This window comes from Mytilus trossulus, chromosome 2 (genome assembly GCF_036588685.1).
Source record: "Mytilus trossulus isolate FHL-02 chromosome 2, PNRI_Mtr1.1.1.hap1, whole genome shotgun sequence".
Classification (NCBI taxonomy): Eukaryota; Metazoa; Mollusca; class Bivalvia; order Mytilida; family Mytilidae; genus Mytilus; species Mytilus trossulus.
The window spans coordinates 38,580,565-38,606,291 of record NC_086374.1 but is presented as its reverse complement, the minus strand read 5'-3'; the positions used below and the strand labels follow the sequence as shown (position 1 = coordinate 38,606,291).

General features: G+C 29.7%; 1 protein-coding gene across 4 annotated transcripts; it reads right to left on the bottom strand.

The window, feature by feature from the left end:
- LOC134707165 (transcription factor ces-2-like) lies at positions 1 to 25,727 on the bottom strand. Of its 4 annotated transcripts, none has more exons than XM_063566717.1 (4): positions 25,324 to 25,727; positions 21,294 to 21,350; positions 20,364 to 20,582; positions 1 to 5,507 (listed from the first exon to the last, which is right to left on the bottom strand). In XM_063566717.1, the coding sequence occupies exons 1-4, from the start codon at positions 25,421 to 25,423 to the stop codon at positions 5,197 to 5,199; spliced, it is 687 nt and encodes a 228-aa protein (XP_063422787.1). In that variant the 5' UTR covers positions 25,424 to 25,727; the 3' UTR covers positions 1 to 5,196. The 4 variants fall into 4 exon arrangements, with proteins under 4 accessions (XP_063422787.1, XP_063422785.1, XP_063422786.1 ...); XM_063566715.1 differs by having other exon boundaries at positions 21,144 to 21,350; positions 25,324 to 25,724; XM_063566716.1 differs by having other exon boundaries at positions 1 to 5,510; positions 25,324 to 25,719.

Here is a 25,727-nt window from a genome sequence, read left to right as displayed (position 1 = left end):
TACATTGACCTGCAGTTTGTTTATTATAAACATGCACATAAATGGTCAAACTGAGGTAGAAATTTACACATCATATCCCTGAGGTAGAACTTGTATAATCAACGAATCATAAATCCTTTTACATCTATTATACAGAAATCTTGGAAAAAAGAAACATACTATTAAATGATCTATTAACATATAATAAAGTTTATATTTTGAAATATCAATGAGGAAGATATATATAATTGTCATTTATTTATTTAAACTGTGAATAAAGGGAAACAATTTAAACTATCTCCCTTAGGATTCAAGTTTTTTTTTTGCAGTATTAGTAAATAATTGCATAAACTTTTATTGTAAAATTGTTAAGGATGTATTCTTCTGACATTTCAGTCTCGTTCAGTCTCGTTGAAATCTCGTTCTGGAATTATGTCTAAAACATGAGATACAAGTGTAAAATATGAATGAATTTAAAAAATGTAATAATCAAACTCAACTCTGTAAAAAAATTGGGTATTTCCAATGAGTAGTTTTTGAGTAATACATTTTTCAAATTTTATTACCAATCGAGTCAGTCTTTTTAGCCAAAATATCGAGAAAATAGGTGAGGGATACAAAAAATGATTTTACCAGAAACATGTACATCCCACATCCCTTTTTTCTTTTCAAATTTCTTAGATATGTATGTTTTCAATCATTTATAACAAAGAAGTTGAAAAAATATGCAATTTGTACTTAAAACGGAGAAAAATCACAAATTTACAAAATTGACAACATGGTAAATTTGACACAAAAAAGCATCAAAATATGATAAAACTTTCTTATATTAACACCTAGCTATAGTTTTTTAAATTAAAATTTATTCAGATTGGTCCCCTTCATCTTTATTGAAAGTATGACAAAAAGTTTAATTGTGGAAATGTGATTTTTTTCATGATTAAGAGCCCAAAAATAGGTAAAAACTGATGAAAAATGGGAAAATCATGAAAATTGGGTACTTTCAAAGGGCTGCAGCAAAAAAAGAAGTGCACCACCGTATGATTTTTTCTTCACCAATTATTTTTTTACAGTCATATGAACACAAAAAACAGGTTTAGAAAAAAAGTTTAATTCTAGAAATTTTTGGCTCTTCAGAGGTGTACATCCTTAATAGAAAGTTTTAAATAGTGCAAAGCACATGTTTTTTTCGGAAAGAAATTAAATGAACATTTGCTTTTTAAATTATCTTGTCAAATTCTTTCAAAATTTCTGTATAAAAGATGTATTTCAAGCTGTATAAGAACTTGATGGATCATTGATTCGATATATAATAAAAATATCATTATTGTACAAAACATTAACATATTAACAAGGCAGGAATCAACAAATGTAATCACTCCTATGGATTTTACATCTTTACCCGTAATCTGAACTTGATTTTTAATGATCTTGAATAATCATGAAATATATGTTTAACACCTATGTAAAAGAAATATATGAAGTTTGTGATATTGAAGATTTTGTCACTGAATATTGTGAGGTCATAGTAAAAAATATGAAACACTATTCTTCAAGATGAAATAACTGATATGTTCCTGCATTGGTAAAGAAAAGGGTGGGCTAAATTATAATTATGTGCCCTTGGTATACAACATTAAGTACTTGGGCATCTTAAAGCAACAAAAATATTTAATATTATTGAACTTTCAAATTAAGCATATATTCTAAAATTGTATAATTTTTTTTCCTATCTCCTTTAAAATAATGAAATTCACAGATTCTCATTTAAAACAGAATCTTTTTTACTTATATATGGTTAATGCAGATCTGGTTTATTGTTATATAAAACCCTAGAAAACAGATGATCGGTTTGTGTAGTGTATGCTGCTCAATAAACATGTGACTTCTGAAGTCACTTTTCAGAAATATCAACAAACACTTATTACTTATATGAATGATTATTATTACTGTGAGAGATTCGTCTCTTAAGGTGAAAATATTTCAAGTTACTTTAATCTACGACTTTTTTGACAAAAATATTTCCCCTTCAAATAAAATGTTCAAGATCACAAACTATGTCAAGGTTATAACAACTATATGCATAAGAAATACGTTAAACATATGAATTCAATAAGGCATTTTAATGACCATCCCCCCACATAACTCAATTTTTAATACCACAATAATTTACTTAAATTAAAAAGATGTTAATTTCCAAAAAATGATTAAGGAGTATATGTACATTCAGGATAAAACCAACATGTTTCTGATTTTTGATAAATACATTTAAACTATTATACAATTTGAATTAGCACAAACTATTTAGCAGCACTATTGTGCTTTTCAAGTACTCAAAATTTCCAATGTGACAACTTTAATTAAAATTGAATGGCAATATTTTACACAGGTCCAAAGGGCCAGTTCTGCTAGCAATTTTGATGTACGTATATGACCTTATACCAATTATTTTGAGGCTTTTTACCTCTAAGGTTTAACATTATACAGCTAAATGCAATAAAATCAACAATTCACTATTACTTCAATCTTGAAATATAACAGTATTAACAAAATCATTTAACAAAAATGAAAAACACAATCTCAATCTAAAACACTGACCAAAAATCCCGCACACATAATAAAGGACACTATAATACACATTTATAAAAAGATGCTGTCTATAGGATCCAAACAAGTTTAATCCATGTCCTATACTTTAAAATTTTAATTTTCAGTTATAGGTTTTTCAACCATAACCCAACTATGAATTTAGTTTTTTTTTATGTTTATATGACCTGATGTTAAATTGAGCAATTATTTAAACAAAAAATATTCCCATTACAAAATTGACACTATATAACAAAAAAATATAACCCGTATTACTTATCTTATTTTCAAAATAATCATTATCTTATGAAGTATAATATAAAAATGCCCTGTTAGATACAAAAATCACCGGAAATTATCATTGCACATGTAAAATGATTAATTGAAGATACTGTTAATATATCAAATCTTTTCTGTCAATTTATAGGTGAAAAATCAAACAGCAGGGACAATCTACATATCAAAAACAAAGTACAATAAATGTAAATTAACACAATTACTAAAGAATATATATAACTAAGTTATTTCAAAACTACAAATCTACATAAAAATATACAATTTAACATATTTACTGAAAAAACATTAAGCTCAGGCCAACGTTTTTGTTTTCACCAAACTGCATACAGTATCAGATTATTGCTAATATTTTCTTTTTCGTGTGCTTGAATTTATCAGAACTCTTTTTTTTATTTTTCACCAGAAGACTGCATGGGGCAATTTAAGGTTAATGACAATTCACCCTCTTTTAGAGAAGACCAAAATAACACACTTGCAAGCCCTGACAGGAATAGTGGTCTTACAAACAAACAAACTGAATCATTGGAGAGGATAACTTCAATCACCTTCATTCTAGAAAGAAGGTGACGCAACCTTACTATGTAATAAATCTGATACTATGGGAATTGGTTGAAACAATTTAACACAAATAATCACTAAAGTATCTGCTTTAAACAATTTAGCAGTTAGTAACCATGGAAACTGTTTAAAACTGACTAACAGAACAAGCAACCATGGAAACCATTTTACATTGTTTAATAGAACTAGTAACCATGGAAACTGCTTTACACAGTATAACAATACAAACTGTAAAATATCAACATTCCTATCACTAAATCGTAACAAAACATGAAATGATATCACCGAGATCAAAAACAAAACAATAAACATTTGATAAAACCTAGGATTATTTTGTATTACTCATATAATGCATAACAAATATTGCTTTTGTTTTTAACTTTATAACTATATAAAAACAGATATTGATAACTAGTATTAGGAAATAAGTTTGCATGGAGTGCATTTTTATTTTGATTGGTTTTAATATAGTTGCATAGCTTACTTTAATTTTCCATGATTAGATACTTATCACATACATACATAAACTTATAAGACAGTAGACTAATTAACATCATTTTGATTATTATTATATATTTATTTCAAAGATTCAGAATTTTCTTCTTTTTTAGGGCGGTTTATAACCACCCCTTTTTATTTTTAATTGAAGAATACCATTGTGAGATCCAATGTGAAAACTGTCTCTCAGCATTAAACCCACAGTAAAACCAGTGGTAAACAATCCTTCATCACAATCTTTCAAATTATTTTAGCAGCAGTTAATATTTTGGACATAGTTTCAGGAAGACAAGAAATCTTTCAGTATTGTAGGATACTTTAACATTTAATTAAGTTCATGCATAACATCTTTTCAGCAATATAAGTTTTAAATGTTTATGAATCAAGGTTTCTTTATAATAGTGTAAATTATTTAATTAAAAAAAAATGGTTTTGTATTATTTTTTATATGAGGTTATTTGTTGTAAAGTAATTTTATCACAGACAATATGACCTAAAAGGATATATATATATACCCTGTTCAAAATGTACAAATTACTTTTATGTTTGTAAACAGAAATTTGTAGCAAGGATGTTATACTAGATTTCAACATTATACTTATTGGTTGAAGTTACTTTTAATGTCAAACAAAACAGTATTCTCTGATTTCAAAGAGGAAACTGTAATAAAATTTAATTAAAAGTCCTATACTGTATGGTATATCTTCCGTTTTTTAACCTCATGTAAAAAAATGTGTTTCCCTTGTCAAGAAAAATCTTTTGTAAATTGGTTGTTTCAATGTTTAACTGAACATTAAGTTTTGGAGGGGAGTTCTTTAAATAGATTACCATTTCATCAGTCAGTTGCCAATTCTTTGCAATTGTTGCATTTGACAAAAGAAGATTTAAAAACCGACAAAAAATGTTTTTTCTTAAAACATATGTTAAGTTTTCAACTCATTACATAACTCATAGTTCAAAGACAGTTATTAATTTTGTAAACAAAGAATAAAAATACCTTACTGTTTTCCCTTGAATATTAATTTGATTCATAAATATTTAATAACATTGGTTTATACACACTATCTGAAAATATTTCAGGTTACACAACTATTGTTTATTCAAATACATTTTTTTTTTGGAATTAAAAATTTGTAATACTTAGTCTGGAAGCTAAAATACCAAAAAATAATAATAAAAAACTTCTAATATATGGACATTAATCAAAATACAATAATATATAAGAACACCGGAATATCAGAACACATTCTTCTTAGGTAGAATGTTTTAATACGTATGTCATGTTCTTCCACGTTTCTGTAGTAACAGATGTTTTAGTGATGATGCCTCTTCTCGTAATGTTCCCACTTGAGCTCTTAAAATGGCATTCTCCTTTTCCAAAAAGCTTGCTCTTATTGCAATTTCATCTTCTCTTGATTTCCTGGCATCTCTGGATTTTTTGGCAGCATTATTGTTTCTTTTTCTTCTTTCGAAATACTTGCCGTCTTTCTGCTCATTAGGTATAGCTTTCTTTTCACTTCTTGGCCTTTTCTGTGTTTGCTGAACTGCAGCTAAAGCTCTAGCTAAGGTTGGAGAGGCACTGGCTGCTGCTGCTAAAAATAAAACAAGGAACTTTTTAGCATCTAACAAATGTATGTTAATAAATTCTAAGTACTGTATACTTAAAATGTATGACAATAACTTTTTATATATACTTAAAATGTATGACAATAACTTTTTATATATACTTCAAATGTATGAAAATAACTTCATAGTATACTACACTACAGGTGTATGTCAATAGCTTCATAGTATACTACAAATGTATGACAATAACTTCATAGTATACTATAAATGTATGTCAATAGCTTCATAGTATACTATAAATGTATGTCAATAGCTTCATAGCATTCATAGCATACTATAAATGTATGACAATAACTTCATAGTATACTATAAATGTATGTCAATAGCTTCATAGTATACTATAAATGTATGTCAATAGCTTCATAGCATTCATAGCATACTATAAATGTATGACAATAACTTCATAGTATACTATAAATGTATGACAATAACTTCATAGTATACTATAAATGTATGACAATAGCTTCATAGTATACTATAAATGTATGTCAATAGCTTCATAGCATTCATAGCATACTATAAATGTATGAAAATAACTTCATAGTATACTACACTACAGGTGTATGTCAATAGCTTCATAGTATACTACAAATGTATGACAATTACTTCATAATATACTACAAATGTATGTCAATAGCTTCATAGTATACTACAAATGTATGTCAATAGCTTCATAGCATTCATAGCATACTATAAATGTATGACAATAACTTCATAGTATACTATAAATGTATGACAATAACTTCATAGTATACTATAAATGTATGACAATAACTTTATAGTATACAACAAATGTATGACAATAGCTTCATAGTATACTATAAATGTATGACAATTACTTCATAATATACTACAAATGTATGACAATTACTTTATAGTATACTACAAATGTATGACAATTACTTCATAGTATACTACAAATGTATGAAAATTACTTCATAGTATACTACAAATGTATGACAATTACTTCATAATATACTACAAATGTATGACAATTACTTCATAGTATACTACAAATGTATGAGAATTACTTCATAATATACTACAAATGTATGACAATTACTTCATAGTATACTATAAATGTATGACAATTACTTCATAATATACTACTAATGTATGACAATAACTTCATAGTACATGTATACTACAAATGTACAACAATAACTTCATAGTATACTACAAATGTATGACAATAACTTCATAGAACACCATAATTATATGACAATGGATTCTTAGAAGATATGAAATAATCATCTACAGGTATTTGTATTCTTGTACCATAGGTGTACCATAGGTTGAACTACAATCATGAACAAAGTAAGATAACCCAAACTAAAATAGTCAGTTCTAAACGGTTTTGATTGCATATCATTCAATCTTTACCCTAAACAAACACATGTTAACAGCCTCAACAGCAGAAATCCACAGCATAATTTTTCTTACCAGTAAATCAGTTAATATATAAGGAAACGTTCATTTTAAAGGACAGAATGTTTGAACGCCATCTTTTCACACAGTATATATAGACATTATATACATGTCTATATATATAAGTACTTCTGAAGCAGTGACAATTCTACAACAGATTTATCCATTGGATCTATATATACTCTTTATAAGTTACATACATCAAACCAAATTCTATTTCTTATTTAAAACATTGAAGAAATAGAAAAGAAATGAACTTTTTTTTAATATTTAATCGAAAATTAGATTGTCTTCCTTTTTACTATAGTAATTGGACCTTTGCAATCTTTTGTACTCCATTATAAATACTTGTAGTATGTACTGGTTTTAATCCCCATGGCTCATGGAGTATATCAAATCTATTTTTGATAAATCAACGACAGGAAGAGGTTTATATGATTAGTTCTTTTAAAGATTGACCTAGATGTTGAACTAATGTTTCCTACAGTTACATTACCTACTCCTACCTAAGGGAGCTACTAATATTAATGGTACCACATAACTTAAATCAGGAGGCAAATCCTGATCTTTAGTGGCATATTCCATTTTCCATATTATTGTAAATTTGAGTCTAAATAGAGAAAACTTACTATCTTTCCCATTCCTCACCTAATTCATACATAATAGTTCAAAGGTTTTCACTTCATTCATTCTTCTGACAATGATTTTAAATGTTTGTGGCATCCCATAATCTCTGACGTTTAACCAATTAAAGAAAGTTTTGACCATTCAGTCAAGAACTGAGCACTTGGGGGTAAAATTGCTTTCATTTGTATAGTCTATGGTCGTAAATAGTCAAAAATAATTTAAGGATCTAAGAGCTACGGTTCCTCAGCTAGCATTGTATTATTATTAGCCTTTTTCTTTTTTTAATTTTAAGAAAATATGGAATTGGAGTTTTTTCCTCTGTTCATCAGATAAATTTATACTCCATGCACTATTTCTGCAACTTATGCAATTATAAATATATTAATTTTCTTTTACAAGTTTGGTTATTCACATACACATCTTTTATAACTTGAACATCTGATTATATAATATAAATAAATTGTTTGACAAGGGTAGGAATGGTCATCTCACTGCACTTTTAGAGTAAATCAAGCCAGTGAAAAAATGGCTTAGTGAGAATAAATCTTGCAGCTCTGGATTATTGAGCGTAGAACAGACTTCACCGGGCCAGCCCTTTTCAAAGAATATTTTACTTGAGAGAAGTTCAACCATATCAAAACTCATCAATTCTAAGTCATAGTACAAGGAAATCAGTTCCTAGTGTAACATACAATCACTTCAGCCTTTCTAATAAATGTGTTGTTAAAAACCCAGCATATATATAATATAATAAATATTATTTAAAACAAACAGATTACAAATCCTTCATTTGTTTTTTAAAAATAAAGCCTTCCTGTAATATGTTTTCCTTGTTGGTAACAACCTGAATATTGTTTATGGTCTCTGGGCATGGCTTTACTTTTTGAACTTTCTATTTTTAGTTCTTATCTATCACTCCTTATTTCATTTAATTTAAAGGGTACCAAAGAACAAAGGATCACTACTAAATATATTTATGAGTACTTTTCTATTTTCCTTTTTTGGGTTTAATAGCAACCCTTCTATGACCTATGGAAAGTCTGAGCAATACACATTTATTCAATCAATAATATTATTATATAAGTTTTATGTAAGAATAAGTGAAATAAGTTACAGTATGGACAGACTATTGTTGGTCAATAGTTCAGTTATATCACATTGGTCTACATTGGACAATAGGTTGATATAACAGATTATATAACCAAGCCTTTTGGTACCTGGAGGATATCAGCCACAAAATTTACACCAAATTAGTTTAATCAGTGTTACAACATAAAACTAATGATGTATGACAGATCTTGACGTAGTTGAATATTTGATTTTCTATATTAAATGCTGTTTAAATTAACCATATATCCTAAATTCCTATTTGATTTTTTTTTTATATTAAATGCTGTTTAACCATATATCATAAATTCCATTAATGTCCACATCAAATATTTAGAAAATATTATAATGTATATCCTTCAAGTCAATTTGTGGATTGCATATCCCTAGCACATGCATGTAACATAAGTCTATCACACATTACAGATATCACATACATATTTAATCTTACCAAATCCCTAAAAAAAATAATGAATTTAATAACTCACTCACTCACTGTAACTCTGTGTTTTAATTTTTAAATTCATGTATTTCCCTTTCTTCATCATGTTCATAATCAATTTGTAAGTCTTTATGACATACATGTATTTAAGTAGGTGTAGATTTCCTCTAAAGAGATAATCTTAAAGCTTAAATTTTGATATAGTATAGTTGTACTTTCAAAGGAAAGAAAAATGGAGGCCTGTAGATAGTCCACAAAATTTTCCCCAATCCACATGGATATGACATATAAAACCACACATTTTAAATGACACTAGTGGAAATAAGATTTAAGTAATTTAATTAGCAAGTCTATTTTAGCTGCAAATATGTTCCAATGTAAGAATGCATTTGTTGATTCATAGATGTTCTAGTTTACAAAACACAAATAAATTCAAAAAGCATTACATAATTAAATCAAAAAGCATTACATAAAATAAGTCTCTATGATATCTACTATTCGATAGCATAATAAAATACATGTGTGTATGTTCCATCCATCTTGTCAGACTTTCAACACTGGCTAGTCATTATAAATATATAGAATAAAGAAAACATAGGAAAAAAATAGTTTCTTCATATAAATTAGTCTGTTTGAGTGTTACAAGTACAAATTGTAGGACCTTTTTCATATAAAATGTTGCAATCACCAACAATGCCCTCATTTAAAATCATTCCTCACAGTCTATCCTCAAAACAAATTGTTCTCTAAATTCATTTTGCTGAACATCCGTTTATAAAAACAATATAACATTCAATTTAATTATGCTTTTCACCTTGCATGCACTGTTTTCTATGCTCATGCATTGTAATATATACTTCAATTATGAAAGTTTATGAAATATTTAGTGTTTAGATGGTTTATTTTATGTGATTATTTTCAAATTATTATTCTTTATAAAAGTATAAAAGAGTATCCAATCACAAATCCAAGACAACATCACTTTCTAAACAAAATCTCTTGTAGTCAAACTTTTTATCAGATGGCACAAAATATTATAAAATACCAAAAAATATTTTTTTGTTAATTCAAACCCAGCTTACCTAAGCCATGCATCTGAAGATAAGGATTCATATAACTTGATGATGTAGGAAAGCTACCCATTGTTGATGGATACGGCAGAGAGGGTGACAATGACGGTGCTCCATGATATGGTGAGAAAGACGATCCAAAAGACATGGAGCTGGGAGGAAAAGATCCTGCAGCTGGCTCTAAGTGAGAACTCAGTCCATGGAAGTAAGAATCACCAAGTCCGTTCATCATGTTCAGTGTATTAAATCCATAAACAAGGTGTCGAGATGGTACACGGTTATACAACACCAAACCAAATGAACTTAATGTAAACCCTCAAAATGACCACTGGCCAACTGACAGCTACTTCCTATTCCGTAAAATCTCTATGAGATACACAAATATTGAAAAAGTGTTTCAGCTGAAATGTGCATATGAAATATCCTTTTCTTAGTGAAAAAATTGCGTGTGAGCTAACACATTATCAAATACTTTTTTTTTAGCTCAAAAGTCCAATAATCTAAATAATGGAATTTCTTTAAAACTTTTGAATATTGATTCCACAGCAAATTGTTCGCACTCTGTTGACCTTCAAAATTCTATTGATACAATATCCTTTTGACAATTTCCTCATCAGATCCTTGTATGTAATTCCTGGTCAGTTATAGCTATTTTGTAACTCCTGGTCAGTTAAAGTTAGGATGTAATTCCTGGTCAGTAAATATTAATCCACTTAAATTGTTAATGATGAATCAATTTACTTCCCATTCATCATTCTGTGTTTTTTTATTTATTTTGTTCTTATTTTTTGCAATAAATTAAATTTATGTTCTACTCCCTTAAAAGCAGCCAAATTTAAATGTTAGAAGTTGACCAATCAATGAACTGTAATTTTGTAATATTATTCAACATTCAGACATAATTCACAATACACACATGGTCTGAAAAATCTTTTCTTACATAATAAATCATAAAGGTCAACTAAAGCTTACTGGGAATTAAAACTAATATCAACAATTAATTAATTCTTATTACTCATTGTGTTTTAACAATTAAAGAAAACACATTTTTTTTATTATTATACAAAAAATCTTGAATGGATAAATTTCATTTTTTTTTTCACCTGAAAATTACTGAGCTGCATAAATAAAGTCCAATACCAATTATAATTGCAAAAAACCAATTATAATTTAACATGCTAAGACATCAAACACTGAATCATCACAAATATCCTCCATTATCACTTTTAACAACAAAGTTTCGTTAGTCCGTTTACAGTAATATAATTCACTAATTTGAATTTTGATACCAGAAAACTTTTAAAAGTAAAAATGAAGAACAACAACAGTTGCGGGTCAACAAACGGTATAATTCATCTTGTAGTATTTATGATGTTTAATACCTCTGGCCATTACTGACCAAGTTTTATTAAGTGACCACTATCTACATATCATTCATGTATTTAGATAGAGGGACAAAATAGGGATGCATGTTTATCTTCAAACTCAAGTACTAGTACACAAGTATATATATAAGTATGACATAAACTTTACAAAAAAGAATTATTTGAACTTAATGTTCACACAAATTGCTATGCTGAAAATTATTAGTATGACATACACAACTGATAATGGTCAACAGAAAACAACAGGGAAGAAGGATATATATAATTACTTTAAATGATGCCACAGCTTGTTTAATAAGCTGGTTTTGGTAAAATGCATGAATAAGGACTCATGCCTCCAATTTAACTGTAATGCTAAATATAAGTTCAAGTAGCATTTCTGTAATTCCAACAAATTTGATAGATAACAGTCTACACCAAAAATTCCTTAAAATATTCAAAAAAAAATTATTTGAAGAAAGAACATTTTGCTTTGTTGCAAACAATGAGCAACATGATATACTCTGATCTTTGATTCGCGATTCAAAATGTCATGTCATATATTAGAACAAAAGTTTCAACAAGGTGTCTTGGCCAACATCTTGCTCATTGTTGAAGGCCATATGCTGACCTATAATTGTGAATATCTGTGTAATTTTGGTCTCTTGGGTAGATTTGTCTCATTGGCAATCATACTACATCTTTTTTATATATACATGTATTAATGTTCTCTGGTTTATACCTCAGATAGCTTAAAAAAGTTAATCTTCAAAGGGTGATGCTTGTTATGAAGATGTCACTATATATATTGGAACAAGAATTTTTTGGTTCAATATCCAATAAAAAGTAAATGTTTTTCTAGATTAAAAATCCTGAAGATTCTTTCTGATGTATTCTCATTAAAAATACTAAAACCCAAAACCATTTAGAAAAAGAAGAATGCAATACAATCACAAAATTATGTGATTTGGTTTAACCAAAGATTTGTATATCTTACTATACAAATCCTTGGTTTAACTGTACTGAAGTTGAAAAAAAGGTAGATAACTCATGTTTAAACTAATTATGGATTAACTTACTATTAAATAATTGATATGAGAATTAGATGATTATTTAATTTTCCTGACTGGTTAGCCAAGTGGTACAATATTTTGCAATACTGTTTACTGAAATATTAAGGGATATTTAAATTTCTGTTAAAATATTTAGTGCCATAGATTAATTATTTATCAAATAACATCCAACAAATTATCAGTTGTCAGTTTGCCAAAAAGTTTTAATATCAATTTATGTATTTAATATTTGTTAAACCCATTTCCCCAGCACAATACAAAGAACCCCAAGTAAACACCTCCATATCACTATAAACAGAACATTGATGACATAAAAAGATTACATGTCATTCTAATACACATAATACCTGTATATTAATTACACCACATGTCATCTTAATACACATAATACCCCAATATTAATTACTATGACTGTCACTTCAATACACATTCTAGTTAATGCACTACAGGTTGAATGTCCTTAAATATTTTATTATAATACATTGTATGTATATAATACATTATAGTGCACATACTAATTATGTACATCTTATTTTCTCTCAAATTCTAATTCATAAGTTACAAATATAGTATATATATAACATTATGTCAGTACACCTTTCCTTTATTGTTTTCTAATTCATAAGTTACTAAGATTTTTCCAGATCTTCACGAGTTTTCACTTTAAAAGGTATTTAAAAAAAACTAAAAATTATACCCTCAACTCTGATCAGTCTAAAGAGAGTTTATGTAAATTCAGAAACTATTGCATGTATTGTATGCATATTTATTATTACAATTTTGTCCCTTTAGACTAAAATGCCATTTTTATCTTTACGATATAAAGAAAACTCCTGTTTAATTCATATAAAAAATTTCAAAATGCAAGTTTAAATTATTGCAATTATAACCGACTCATTTTTTCACAACAATTATACATTGCAATAATTTCTGAATATACAGAAAATGATGCAAGACATTGAAGAGTTTTTCATTGAATTCTCAATCTTCTTTCTAGTTAAGTACAGTGTTTTTAATTTTATTGACGGTATTCCAAATCATATCATAAGCTTTAATTCCAAAAATGCACTACTCACTTGAATTTTGCTGATAAATGTACCCATTCTAAAACAATATAGCAGCATCTTATTGTTTAGAACCAGATTTGGCTATCTTATCTTGTTTAGCAAATCAACTAGTACTATAAATTATATGAAACTTTAATTCCTGGTGAAAACAGCCTTAAAGTTTCATTAGTTGTAGGCATTTTCTAAGTTTCTGGGATAAGATATTATATTATATGTACAGTAATTAGGACTAATGGTCCCTTATCCAAAATGATAAACTATAGCTTGTTCTGCAGTGTGAGCCAAGGCCCTGTGCTGAAGACCACACTTTGACCTATAATGGTGAACTTTTATAAATAGTGACTAAAATGGAGAGTTGTCTCATTGGCACTCATACCACTTCTTCTTATATCTATGATAAACTATGTGAAGACTCATTTCAACAACTTGTGAGAAAAATACTTGTAAGTCATGAAAATTTAGTTTAACCTGTGATATTTTTTAGTCTAATGAGCCCCTGCATCCCACAGCATATTTTGTGAGTGCCGAAACAGCTGTGCATACAAATTTGTGGATAAATGGACAGAGCAAAAGACAAACTATTAACTTTAGAAAGACTAAAAAAGATTCAATATAACAACATGATAATAATTCACCACCATGTTTTACTATTCTGGCAATATAAACAAATCATTTACAGAGGATGTTTGGTTCACTGAATAAAACAAGGAATATGATGATACATTAATATTATAGACAAAACATTCATATGCACACAATTTACAAATATTAAGTCCAAGGAGCAGTGCTTTAATTGTTCTTCATGTGAAGTTTGACCATTCAATCATATCCAAATTAGAATTCTCTGATTAAAGAACTTTTACTACCTTATTTCTAACAAGTATGGTTCTACTCTTGGAAAAATATTTTCAGACTGCATGGACTACAATTTTAAAAATCTTTTAGACCAAAAAACCATGACCTTCTTTTGACAAATTACGAGGGGGAACACCTCAGAAAAACTACATAAGGGAGATAACCAGGTTTCTAAATTTTTAGATCCTTGGTCTCATGGGAGATAACTCTTTTTTTCTCTCAAGAAAATTTCTAAGCACCTTTTATTTTCAATCTTTTTTTCTCAGTCTAATAGATCATCAGTTTTATAAATCAATTTCAATTTTCTTTGCAAATCACATTTGAAAACCATGAGTTCACATTCTGAAATGTATCACCTGCTTTACTGATCATAATTGTAATTCTTAATCTTTGAAAGTAAATGCATCACAAAAACATCACTTTAAAACTAATTGCAAGGATTCATGATAATGGGCCTAGAGAGACCCAACATACATGTACACCTTACAATCATTCTATAAACCAAATATAGTTTGCTTTTTGCTTATGTAGTATTTCTGAAACAAGCATAACCATGAAAACTTAGCATTCATTAATGAGCCACGAAAATGAGGTGAAGGTCAGATGAACCCTTCAAGATCTATCTGACTGAAAACAATATATTTCATCATTCAAGAGTAATAGAACATATTGATGTAACTGTAACAAAAGTCTTTTTGAGATTACATTATTGTGAAGTAATCACAGCTTTAGCATCTACCGTTCAATTTTAAGTTCGAAAAACATAAACCTGAATGTCATGAATGTAAAAATAATCTAACTCAAAATGTTTATGCTCTAGCCTCTTCATGTGTATGTTGAAATCAAAGACCATTCAGTTTGTATACTTATAAAAGTACCAAACTTCAATAGGAACCAATGCAAACTAGTCCTGAAATGCCAGTTCGAAATAACAGAAGAGGCTATAACCTAGTATATAGAGAGATTTAACCATAGTGTTGTCATGGTTGTCTGATTAATTTATAATGTATTTTAAAGTGTTATGTATTTAGGGAACAGACCTATTTCAAATCCAATGTGGTAATCAAAGTTTTTAGAAGCACTGAAGGGTAAAGATTGCTTTAACTTAGCAGTGTGAAATGAACTGTATAAACCATATGTTATAGTTGATTAAACTACAAATATGGGCAAAGGGAGATAACTCCAATTCTAACTATTACTTTAACAGTGCTACATTAATGACATTGATATTTTTAGGACAGATATTAGTTTCTTGCACCTTGTACAAGTTATGTTATTTTCTTGACAAATATAACATCCTTTTGTAACTTAAATATCTGAGCATATATTTCATTGACAAATTGGTAGAAATGTCATGGATTATGCATAGAATTAGAATGTCATGATCAATGACCTTATATTTTTTGTACCTCAAAAGTAATGATAATATTTGGAAGATTTAATTTTTGGGTCAGTACCAAAAGGTTTTGATTGCATTTCCTGATATCTTCCAAAATTTGCATCCATTGGGAACTAAACTTTAAAAATAATATCCCACATGTATTAAAGATTGCTTTTTGTCCTTTTTTGGTTTTATAAGCTCTTGAAAATAAGTTTTGGATTTCCAAATGTTGTTGGAAATCACGCACAGAAGAGAACGTTAACGTAACCTGGCTTTATTGTATATCTAACGTCGTTTACTTATGACGTTATCTTGTACTTCAGTCTTCAATACAAATTCATACAGTTTAGACGTCTTTGTTATTACATGCAGTTTTTAGTAAAACCACTTTACGATAAATGTGCATTTTGTAAAATAAAATTGGTAAAGGTAATGTTTTTAGAAGGCAATGTCTTGAAGATATATTTTAAAATTTATAATTCTATTTGATTCTATATGAGAAATATTTGAATCTAAAAGAAAGCTAACATATCATCTATCTATCAGCCTTCCCCATCTGATTTGAAAAATCTAGGGTCTATTAGTAATGCACTCACACCAGGGTTGATTTTAACCATTTCAAATGGTGTCCCAGTTCATCAGACTTGTGCTGCAATAAAACAGGTTTCGGGAATATTTTTCCTCCACCAATATAAATCCTTTTTTATATCATCATGTTCTATACATTATACATGTTCAGATTGGTAATTTATCAAGTTAAAGCAGATGACAACAAAAATTGAAGTGCCTATGAGCACTGAAGGGTAATGATGGCTTTTATGTTGCAATTTTGTGAATCTCTAAATAAAACATGAATTTTATTTATTGGGCAAGTAAATAACTTATGAGTTGGAGTTATCTTTTCTTTGTTTTTTTATTATACATTTGTAGTTGAACCAATTATACAATAAATTCATACATCATTGTTTTCTCATGTAAATTTTTATTCAGTTCATAATATGTAGTTATGCACAAAAATAACATTCATTGCAATTTTCTGTTCTGGTACTAGAAGATACAATTTGGTTGAAATGAACTAGAAATTAAGGAATAAGGGGAGATAACTCTGTAATTTGCTATCATTCTAACCAATTTTCTAACCATGTTATTTTAAATTACCAGACACACACAAACGAAAGACAAATACTTTTTAACTCAGAATGATTGTTAGTATTAAATAGCATGATTAGCTGTGAGTTTTTTCTAATCATATTTATTAATTTTTACCTAAAATGCCTGATTCTTACAGACTGGCACTTAAATAACAAATAATAAAATGTCATCAATGAACTGCATGATATTGACTGGATAAAAATGTTGCCCCTGTTTGCATAGTACGTTAATAAGTGACAATCATAATATTGAAACTGAAGAAATGTAAAGTGACACTACCCAAGTTTGTACTTGATCTGAGTTTTGTGGTAAAGAGGCAAATTTAAATGAGTGAAGGAAAGTAAAAATTCAGAAATTTTTCCATTTGTAAAAGGGCATAACTCTAGACCGGTAAAAGTGAGGCCACCAAGTTCAATCTTGATCTGAGGATTTTTGTGGTTAAAAGCAATTATACATATATAAGTTTCATAACAGTTAGTTGAGGCAAACTAAAGTTCGAGATTAGAAACAAATAGTTCAGATTTTTTTTCATTTGTTAAGGGACATAACTCTAGAACAGTTAAAGTGATGCAACCAAAATTCAAACTTAATTAATCTGTGTTTTTTTTATAAAAAAATTTGTAAGGGTTCCGCGGAACCCAATGTCTCGCCTACTTTTGTTGTAATTTGCAGGCTCAACAAAAATGAGGAAAAAAATCAATAAAAATATTCCTCTTGATACTATCTTATGATTGTAAGAAGCTTCTGTCCAAGTTTGGTAAAAATCTAGGATAGTTAATGAATCTAATAAATGTTTTGAAAACTTTAACTGCAGACTGTATGTAATGTTAACAGGAAGAAAATCTAAGTCCATTTAAAAGTAAAATACAGAAAAAATGGAGTTATCTTTTACAAAATTTACTGCTGGATACTATCTTATGATCATAAATAAGCTTCTGTCCAAGTTTGGTACAAACCCAGGATAGTTTAAGAAAGTTATTAAAATTTTAAAAACTTTAACCACAGAGTGAATGTAATGTTTCCCGGCAGAAAAACTAAGTCCATTTAAAAGTAAAATACGGAAAAAATGGATTTATTTTTTTACAAAATTTACTTCTGGATACTATCTTATGATCATAAACAAGCCTCTGTCCAAGTTTGGTACAAACCCAGGATAGTTTAAGAAAGTTATTAAAATTTTAAAAACTTTAACCACAGAGTGAATGTAATGTTTCCCGGCAGAAAAACTAAGTCCATTTAAAAGTAAAATACGGAAAATATGGATTTATTTTTTTACAAAATTTACGTCTGGATACTATCTTATGATCATAAACAAGCTTCTGTCCAAGTTTGGTACAAACCCAGGATAGTTTAAGAAAGTTATTAAAATTCCAAAAACTTTAACCACAGAGTGAATGTTATGTTACACGCAGAAAAAACTAAGTCCATTTATAAGTAAAATACGGAAAAATGGATTTTTTTTTTACAAAATTTACTTCTGGATACTTTCTAATGATCATAAACAAGCTTCTGTCCAATTTTGGTAGAAATCCAGTATAGTTTAAGAAAGTTATTAAAATTTCAAAAACTTTAACCACAGAGTGAATATTTGTGGACGCCGCCGCCGCCGCCGGAATGTAGGATCGCTTAGTCTCGCTTTTTCGACTTAAGTCGAAGGCTCGACAAAAAGCATTGTGCATAAGTTTCATAACATTTGGTTGAGGCAAACTTAAGTAAGACAACAAACACAAAAAAATCAGCAATTTTCCATTTGTAAAAGGGCATAACTCTAGACCAGTTTAAATAAAGAGATGCTTCCAAAATTTTAACTTGATCAGATTTTTGTGGTAATAAGCCTTGTGCATAAGTTTCCTAACAATTAGGTGAGGCTAACTAACTAAAACCAACTTTGAAATGTACAGATATACTGACGTACAGACAGACGAGGGTAAAACTTAATGCTCCCCTAAAAATAATGAGTATTACTTAGGGGGTCAATTGACCATTTTGGTCATTTTGACTTATTTTTGAGTCTTAAATTGCTGAACATTATTGCTGTTTACAGTTTATCCCTATCTATAATAATATTCAAGATAATAACCAAAAACAGCAAAATTTCCTTAAAATTACCAATTTAGGGGCAGCAACCTAACAATGAGTTGTCCGATTCATCTTAAAATTTAGGGGCAGATAGATCTTGACCAGATAAACAATTTTCTCTAAATGCTTTGGTTTTTGAGTTATAAGCCAAAACCTGCATTTATCCTATGTTCTATTTTTAGCCGTAGCGGGCATCTTGGTTGGTTTGCCCCGTCACAAAACACACTTTTTAAACTAGATAGCCTAATAATGATTCTGGCATTGTTTGGTAAAATTTGGCCCAGTAGTTTCAGAGGAGAAGATTTTTGTAAAAGTTAACTAAGATTTACTAAAAATGGTTAAAAATTGACTATAAAGGGCAATAACTCCTAAAGGGGTCAACTGACCATTTTGGTCCTGTTGACTTATTTTTAAATCTTACTTTGCTGATTACAGATTCCCTCTATCCATGATAATATTCAAGATAATATCCAAAACCAGCAAAATTTCCTTAAAATTACCAATTCAGGGGCAGCAACCCCACAACTGGTTGTCCCATTCATCTTAAAATTTCAGGGCAGATAGATCTTGACCAGATAAACAATTTAACCCCTTGTCAGATTTGCTCTAAATGCTTTGGTTTTTGAGTTATAAGCCAAAAACTGCATTTTACCCCTATGTTCTATTTTTAGCTGTAGCGGCCATCTTGGTTGGTTGGCCGGGTCAAAAAACACAATTTTTAAACTAGATACATCAATGATGATTGTGGCCAAGTTTGGTTTAATTTGGCCCAGTAGTTTCAGAGGAGAAGATTTTTGTAAAAGTAAACAATGCCGGACGACGACGGATGCCAAGTGATGAGAAAAGCTCACTTGGCCTTTTAGGCCAGGTGAGCTAATAAAAATATACCATACACACAGAAAATTATCTAGCTAGTTTCTGCACATGTTATGTTTTAAGAAGAGATAAGATGCATATCAGAGCACAACTCTGGAAATCAAAAAAATGCATTAATTTCATAATTGAATTTGCTGCCATTTCAAATTATTCAGTTTAAAGGCATGGAGCATTCAGATAGGGATTGAGGAAGTCAGGTCAAGTGGTCCCATATACTGTTGTAAGGTCAACCCTGCCATAGCTGAATGGCATACAAATATGTCCATTTATAATCAATAAGGTAAGATAGAATACTGACCTGGGTTATACATAGATTCTAATACTGCATCTGGACTAATTAATGATGAACGAGCATGGGAAATACTTTTTTCAGACAATCGTCTCATGGCAACTGGTTTGGCAAGGTAGTTTTGTAATGACATGTCATGGTGTAAGGAGGGTTCAATGGTATCCATGTTACTTCTATGGTGTACTGTAACAGCAGGATTTCTCATTTGTTTTGGTCGGTCTGGACTGCCTGTAAATGAAAATAGCGCTTTTGATTTACATGTACATGTAGTAACTATACATAATCTTAGTACTTCTGAAGAATTTTTCTAGATTATCCTTTATCAGGAACTTTCAACCACAAATATTTGAATGCCAGCCGGGATATGTAAATTTACATGTACATTGTATAATGTTTCAGCATTATATTTAGGAGCTATTACACCAAGAGAACATTAAAGGTTATGATCATTATCCAAATTCATCTGAAAGTAAATTTTACCTAAATATCGTAAATGAGACAATATCAGTTAATCAAAACTACAAATTTTAAATGTTTAAACCAAACTTATATTATTTAGTTAAAAATCGCAAGCAATACTTTTGAAATCAACCATTTTATATATGTTCATAGTTGCCCATTTTGTAATTATAAAAATGATTATCTAAGGTACCAGGCTTTTAACTTGATACGCTAGATGCGAGTTTCATCTTCATAAGATTCATCAGTGACGCTCAGATCAAAATAACATGTGTGGTTCATTCTGTGTTAAGGGATTTTTTGAAATATTTTTTGTAGTCAACTCCATACCTGGTGGAGTTGGAGGTAAATTTTTTTCTTGTTTCATTGCGTAATTAACAGGATGTGGTTCATACAGCCCAGCAGTTGCTGTGCTTGCTGTAGTTCCCATGGAAACACTGTTGTCTTGTGAATGACCAGCCATGTTGTGAGGTAAATTACCAATATCAGCGGTATTGTAGCTGTCCATGTAATATCCAGCAGTTTTCCCATCATTTCCTGAAACAAACAAAAGGTGAACATGAATAAATGGATATCTTAGAGTGCATAGAAGGTGTTTGTTGCATCCCATCTTGAGCTCTAATTTCTTATCGGCTATATACATATATACTATAAGGTTGATTAGATTTTATTTTTTTTAGTATCTATAGACATGCTATTGTCTCACTAGGAGATTTGTATTTGAGAAAATGAAATAATATAGGGTTGAGGAACATGTACTTCAAAATGCCTACTTCTTATTATTCTGATCATGACAACATGAATAGAATGGTTATAGATAATTTATATAATTATTGCACATGTACATTGTTGTAGATTATAAAATTACAATATATCAAAATACATGTATACAGTATCAAATTTCAATTGGATAGTTAGCCCCAATGTACATAAAGAAAATATAATGAATATTTCAGGATGACATTTCTCAATAATAGAAATTACAATTTGTAAGTATTTATAGATTATCCTGAATCATCTCAACTAGATTGATTTTCTCGCTTGAGCTAGTATGGCAATTGCGTTGAGAAAAGCAATTGAGTTGAGATGACCAATGATAATCTGTTTATCTCTATTTTTACCTATGACGACATTGTTAATTTCATGACATTAGGCACATGTGTCCTTAGTTTAGAGCGAAATTTTCAAATCATTTGACTCCACTGAGAAAGAAAATTATCAGTCAGCAAGATCAAAGGAAAATTTCATAAAATAGTAATAAAATTATAACTTGTGTAATATTAAAGTACAATGTATATAGTTTAAAAAACTAGAGGCTCTAAAGAGCCTGTGTCGCTCACCTTGATATAGGTGAATTAAACAAAGGAAGCAGACAGTCAGTTCATGACCAAATTGTGATGTGTTTGTACATCTTACTTTACTGAACATTCTTGCTGCTTACAATTATCTCTATCTATAAAGAATTTTTCCGTGTAGTTTCAGTGGAAAATGTTAGTAAAAAATTAAAAAATTAATGAAAATTGTTAAAGATTGATAAGATAGATAGATAGATAAATTTTATTTTCCAAATTAGGTCCCCAGGGGGGCATATACACATAACATATATGATTGATACAACATACAGTATTTTACATAACATTGTAAAATAAACTATTGAAATAGTCATACAGGTATTATTTGTTAAATAAAAAAAAGTATTTGAGAGTTGCTACTCCAGAGATGTGGCAAACCCAATTTATTTATTGATTATAAAGGACAATAACTTCTTAGGGGGTCAATTGACCATTTTGGTCATTTTTACTTAATTTTTAGTCTTAAATTGCTGTACATTATTGCTGTTTACAGTTTATCTCTATCTATAATAATATTCAAGATAATAACACAAAACAGCTAAATTTCCTTAAAATTACCAATTTAGGGGCAGCAACCTAACAACGAGTTGTCTGATTCATCTAAAAATTTCAGGGAAGATAGATCTTGACCAGATAAACAATTTAACTCCATGTCAGATTTGTTCTAAATGCTTTGGTTTTTGAGTTATAAGCCAAAAACTGCATTTTACCCCTATGTTCTATTTTTAGCCGTAGCGGCCATCTTGGTTGGTTTGCCCAGTCACAAAACACATTTTTTAAACTAGATAGCCTAAATAATGATTCTGGCTATGTTTGGTAAAATGTGGCTCAGTAGTTTCAAAGGAGAAGATTTTTGTAAAAGTTAACTAAGATTTACGAAAAATGGTTAAACATTGACTATAAAGGGCAATAACTCCTATAGGGGTCAAATGACCATTTTGGTCCTGTTGACTTATTTGTAAATCTTACTTTGCTGAACATTTTTGCTGTTTTCAGTTTATCTCTATCCATAATAATATTCAAGATAATATCCAAAAACAGCAAAATTTCCTTAAAATTACCAATTCAGGAGCAGCAACCCAAGAATGGGTTGTCCCATTCATCTTAAAATTACAGGGCAGATAGATCTTGACCAGATAAACAATTTTACCAATTGTCAGATTTGCTCTAAATGCTTTGGTTTTTGAGTTATAATCCAAAAACTGCATTTTACCCCTATGTTCTATTTTTAGCCATGGCGGCCATATTTTTTGATGAAATGGGAATTAAAACACAATCTTTATTTTAGATACCCTAGGAATCAATCAGATGAAGTTTGGTTTGATTTGGTTCAGTAGTTTCAGAGAAGAAGATTTTTGTAAAAGTTAACGACGACGGACGTAGGACGACGGATGACAGACGCCGGACGCAAAGTGATGGGAAAAGCTCACTTGGCCATTCGGGCCCGGTGAGCTAAAAATTCAGAGACTATATGTATCTTCATGTATACAAACTACAAAGAACTTAAGAACCTAAATATACAGCTTTGCCAGAGCAATAGATACATCATGATATGAGCATATGGTGTATATACATGTATAAGATAGCATACTTTCCACGCAGAAAAATGACCTGCCGAAAACTTGCAGAGATTTCTATTTTGCAATGTTCATTTTGTTATCTGCATTGTATTTTAAAAGCAGAGACCCTTGGTTTTCCCGTTTGAATGGTTTTACACTAGTAATTTTGGGGCCCTTTATAGCTTGTTGTTCAGTGTGAGCCTAGGCTCCATGTTGAAGGCCGTACATTGACCTTTAATGGTTTACTTTTATATATTGTTATTTGGATGGAGAGTTGTCCCATTGACACCTACATCTTCCTACATGTATATCTATGGAATATATGTTGTCATTATTTGAGTTAGAGTTATCTTCCTTATTATTATTGTTGGTTGTATTTACAATGTATGCAAAATATTTTCAGCAAAACAAACAACTTTTTAATATTAAACTATACACAATTTGACGAACACCTCACTTTACAGCTTGATTTTTTAAAATTTATATCACTGCACAGCACTTCATGTATGTAACTGTGTTCTTACACATTTGTGTATTAAACTTAGACAAGACTCAATAGGTGATCCTAGAACAGTGATGGGTGGGGTCTGGTGGTTTGAAACCCACTTTTTTGACAGTCAATGCTACTGAATGGGGACATATTGTTTTTATCCTGCATTGGAAACCCCCTTCCCCCAAGTCTGCATAGATGCTTGGGAAAAAACACAAAACCAGAGTGAGGCAGTTAAATTCAATAATAATTTATTAATGTCTCACCATCAATAACACATCATTTTACCCTATTTTACTATGTAGTTAAATAATTATCCTTTACAATAGGTTAAATATGATGGCATGCCGGGGTCGGATTTAGAGGGGGGACAGGGGGACCATGCCCCACCCCCCTTTTCTTGGGGGAAAAGTTTGTTTCCAGGTTTTGGTGAAAAAAATAATTTGTTTAGGACCCTGAGAAAAAAAAATTGTTTGTTTCACCCTCAGCTGCCACTATAAGTAATGCTAAAATTGAAAGAAAAAAATTGTTTTCGGTTTGTCGCTAAAAAAATAGATTGTTCTTCGCCAAAGGCGAAAAAAAAAGTTTGCACAGAAAAAAAACCCATAGCCCCCCCCCCCCAGAAAATCAAATGGTTGCTGCCTAATATAAACTATTTCTTCCAAAAAACCAAAAGAGTAACTTGACATACACATATTGTTATTAATAAAATCAACAGATCCCATGCATTTTTCTGAATATTTGTTATCTATCATAAGTGTTGTTTTAATCTATTATAATATTTGGAAGTTTGTTTGGAAAAACATATCAAATTGTATTTATAATGCATGAATCAATAAAAAAAACACTTTTTTTTTTAATAAATTCGTAGTTTCATAGAAGGAAAAATATTGACAAATGTATAAAAATAATTTGTATCGTTTAAAAAGTTTCGCGTTTTGGAATATTTTAATCTTAATTTGTGTGTAACTGTAACAACAGTTTAGCGGGTATTAACACGTCTTATATGGCATTACATAATGATGTGTAAATTTCTACAAGATGGCCACTATGTGTACTGACCAAGGTCAACAAAAACTGACCCATCTGGTTATCGTGACCTAGCTTACCAAAGTTTTCTGCGCCTGTTCTCTGTGAAAAATGCTGCAATTGTGCCATTATATGCGGATCCATTCCAGGAGGAAATTCACAAAAATCACTTTCCGCCATGGTTTAAAATTTCAATATTTTTTCTATAAACATTGAACAGTTACGTCATTACAAACTTCGGCCTTGTCCATCCTTCATAATCAGACGAGTCCACTTTTTTCTATGGGGCTATCGATTTCCTATTGTGACTTTTGGCGATGATATTTGAGACAAAAAATATATCAAAAGTGCATGTGAACTTTGTGTTGATACAGTCTAGGTTGTCATTTTTGTGATTCAATAAAATATGTTGCTAAAGCGATCACCTCATTCACTTGCAAAGGCGAAAACAACTTTAGTTTAAACCCGTCCTAAAATCAATTCG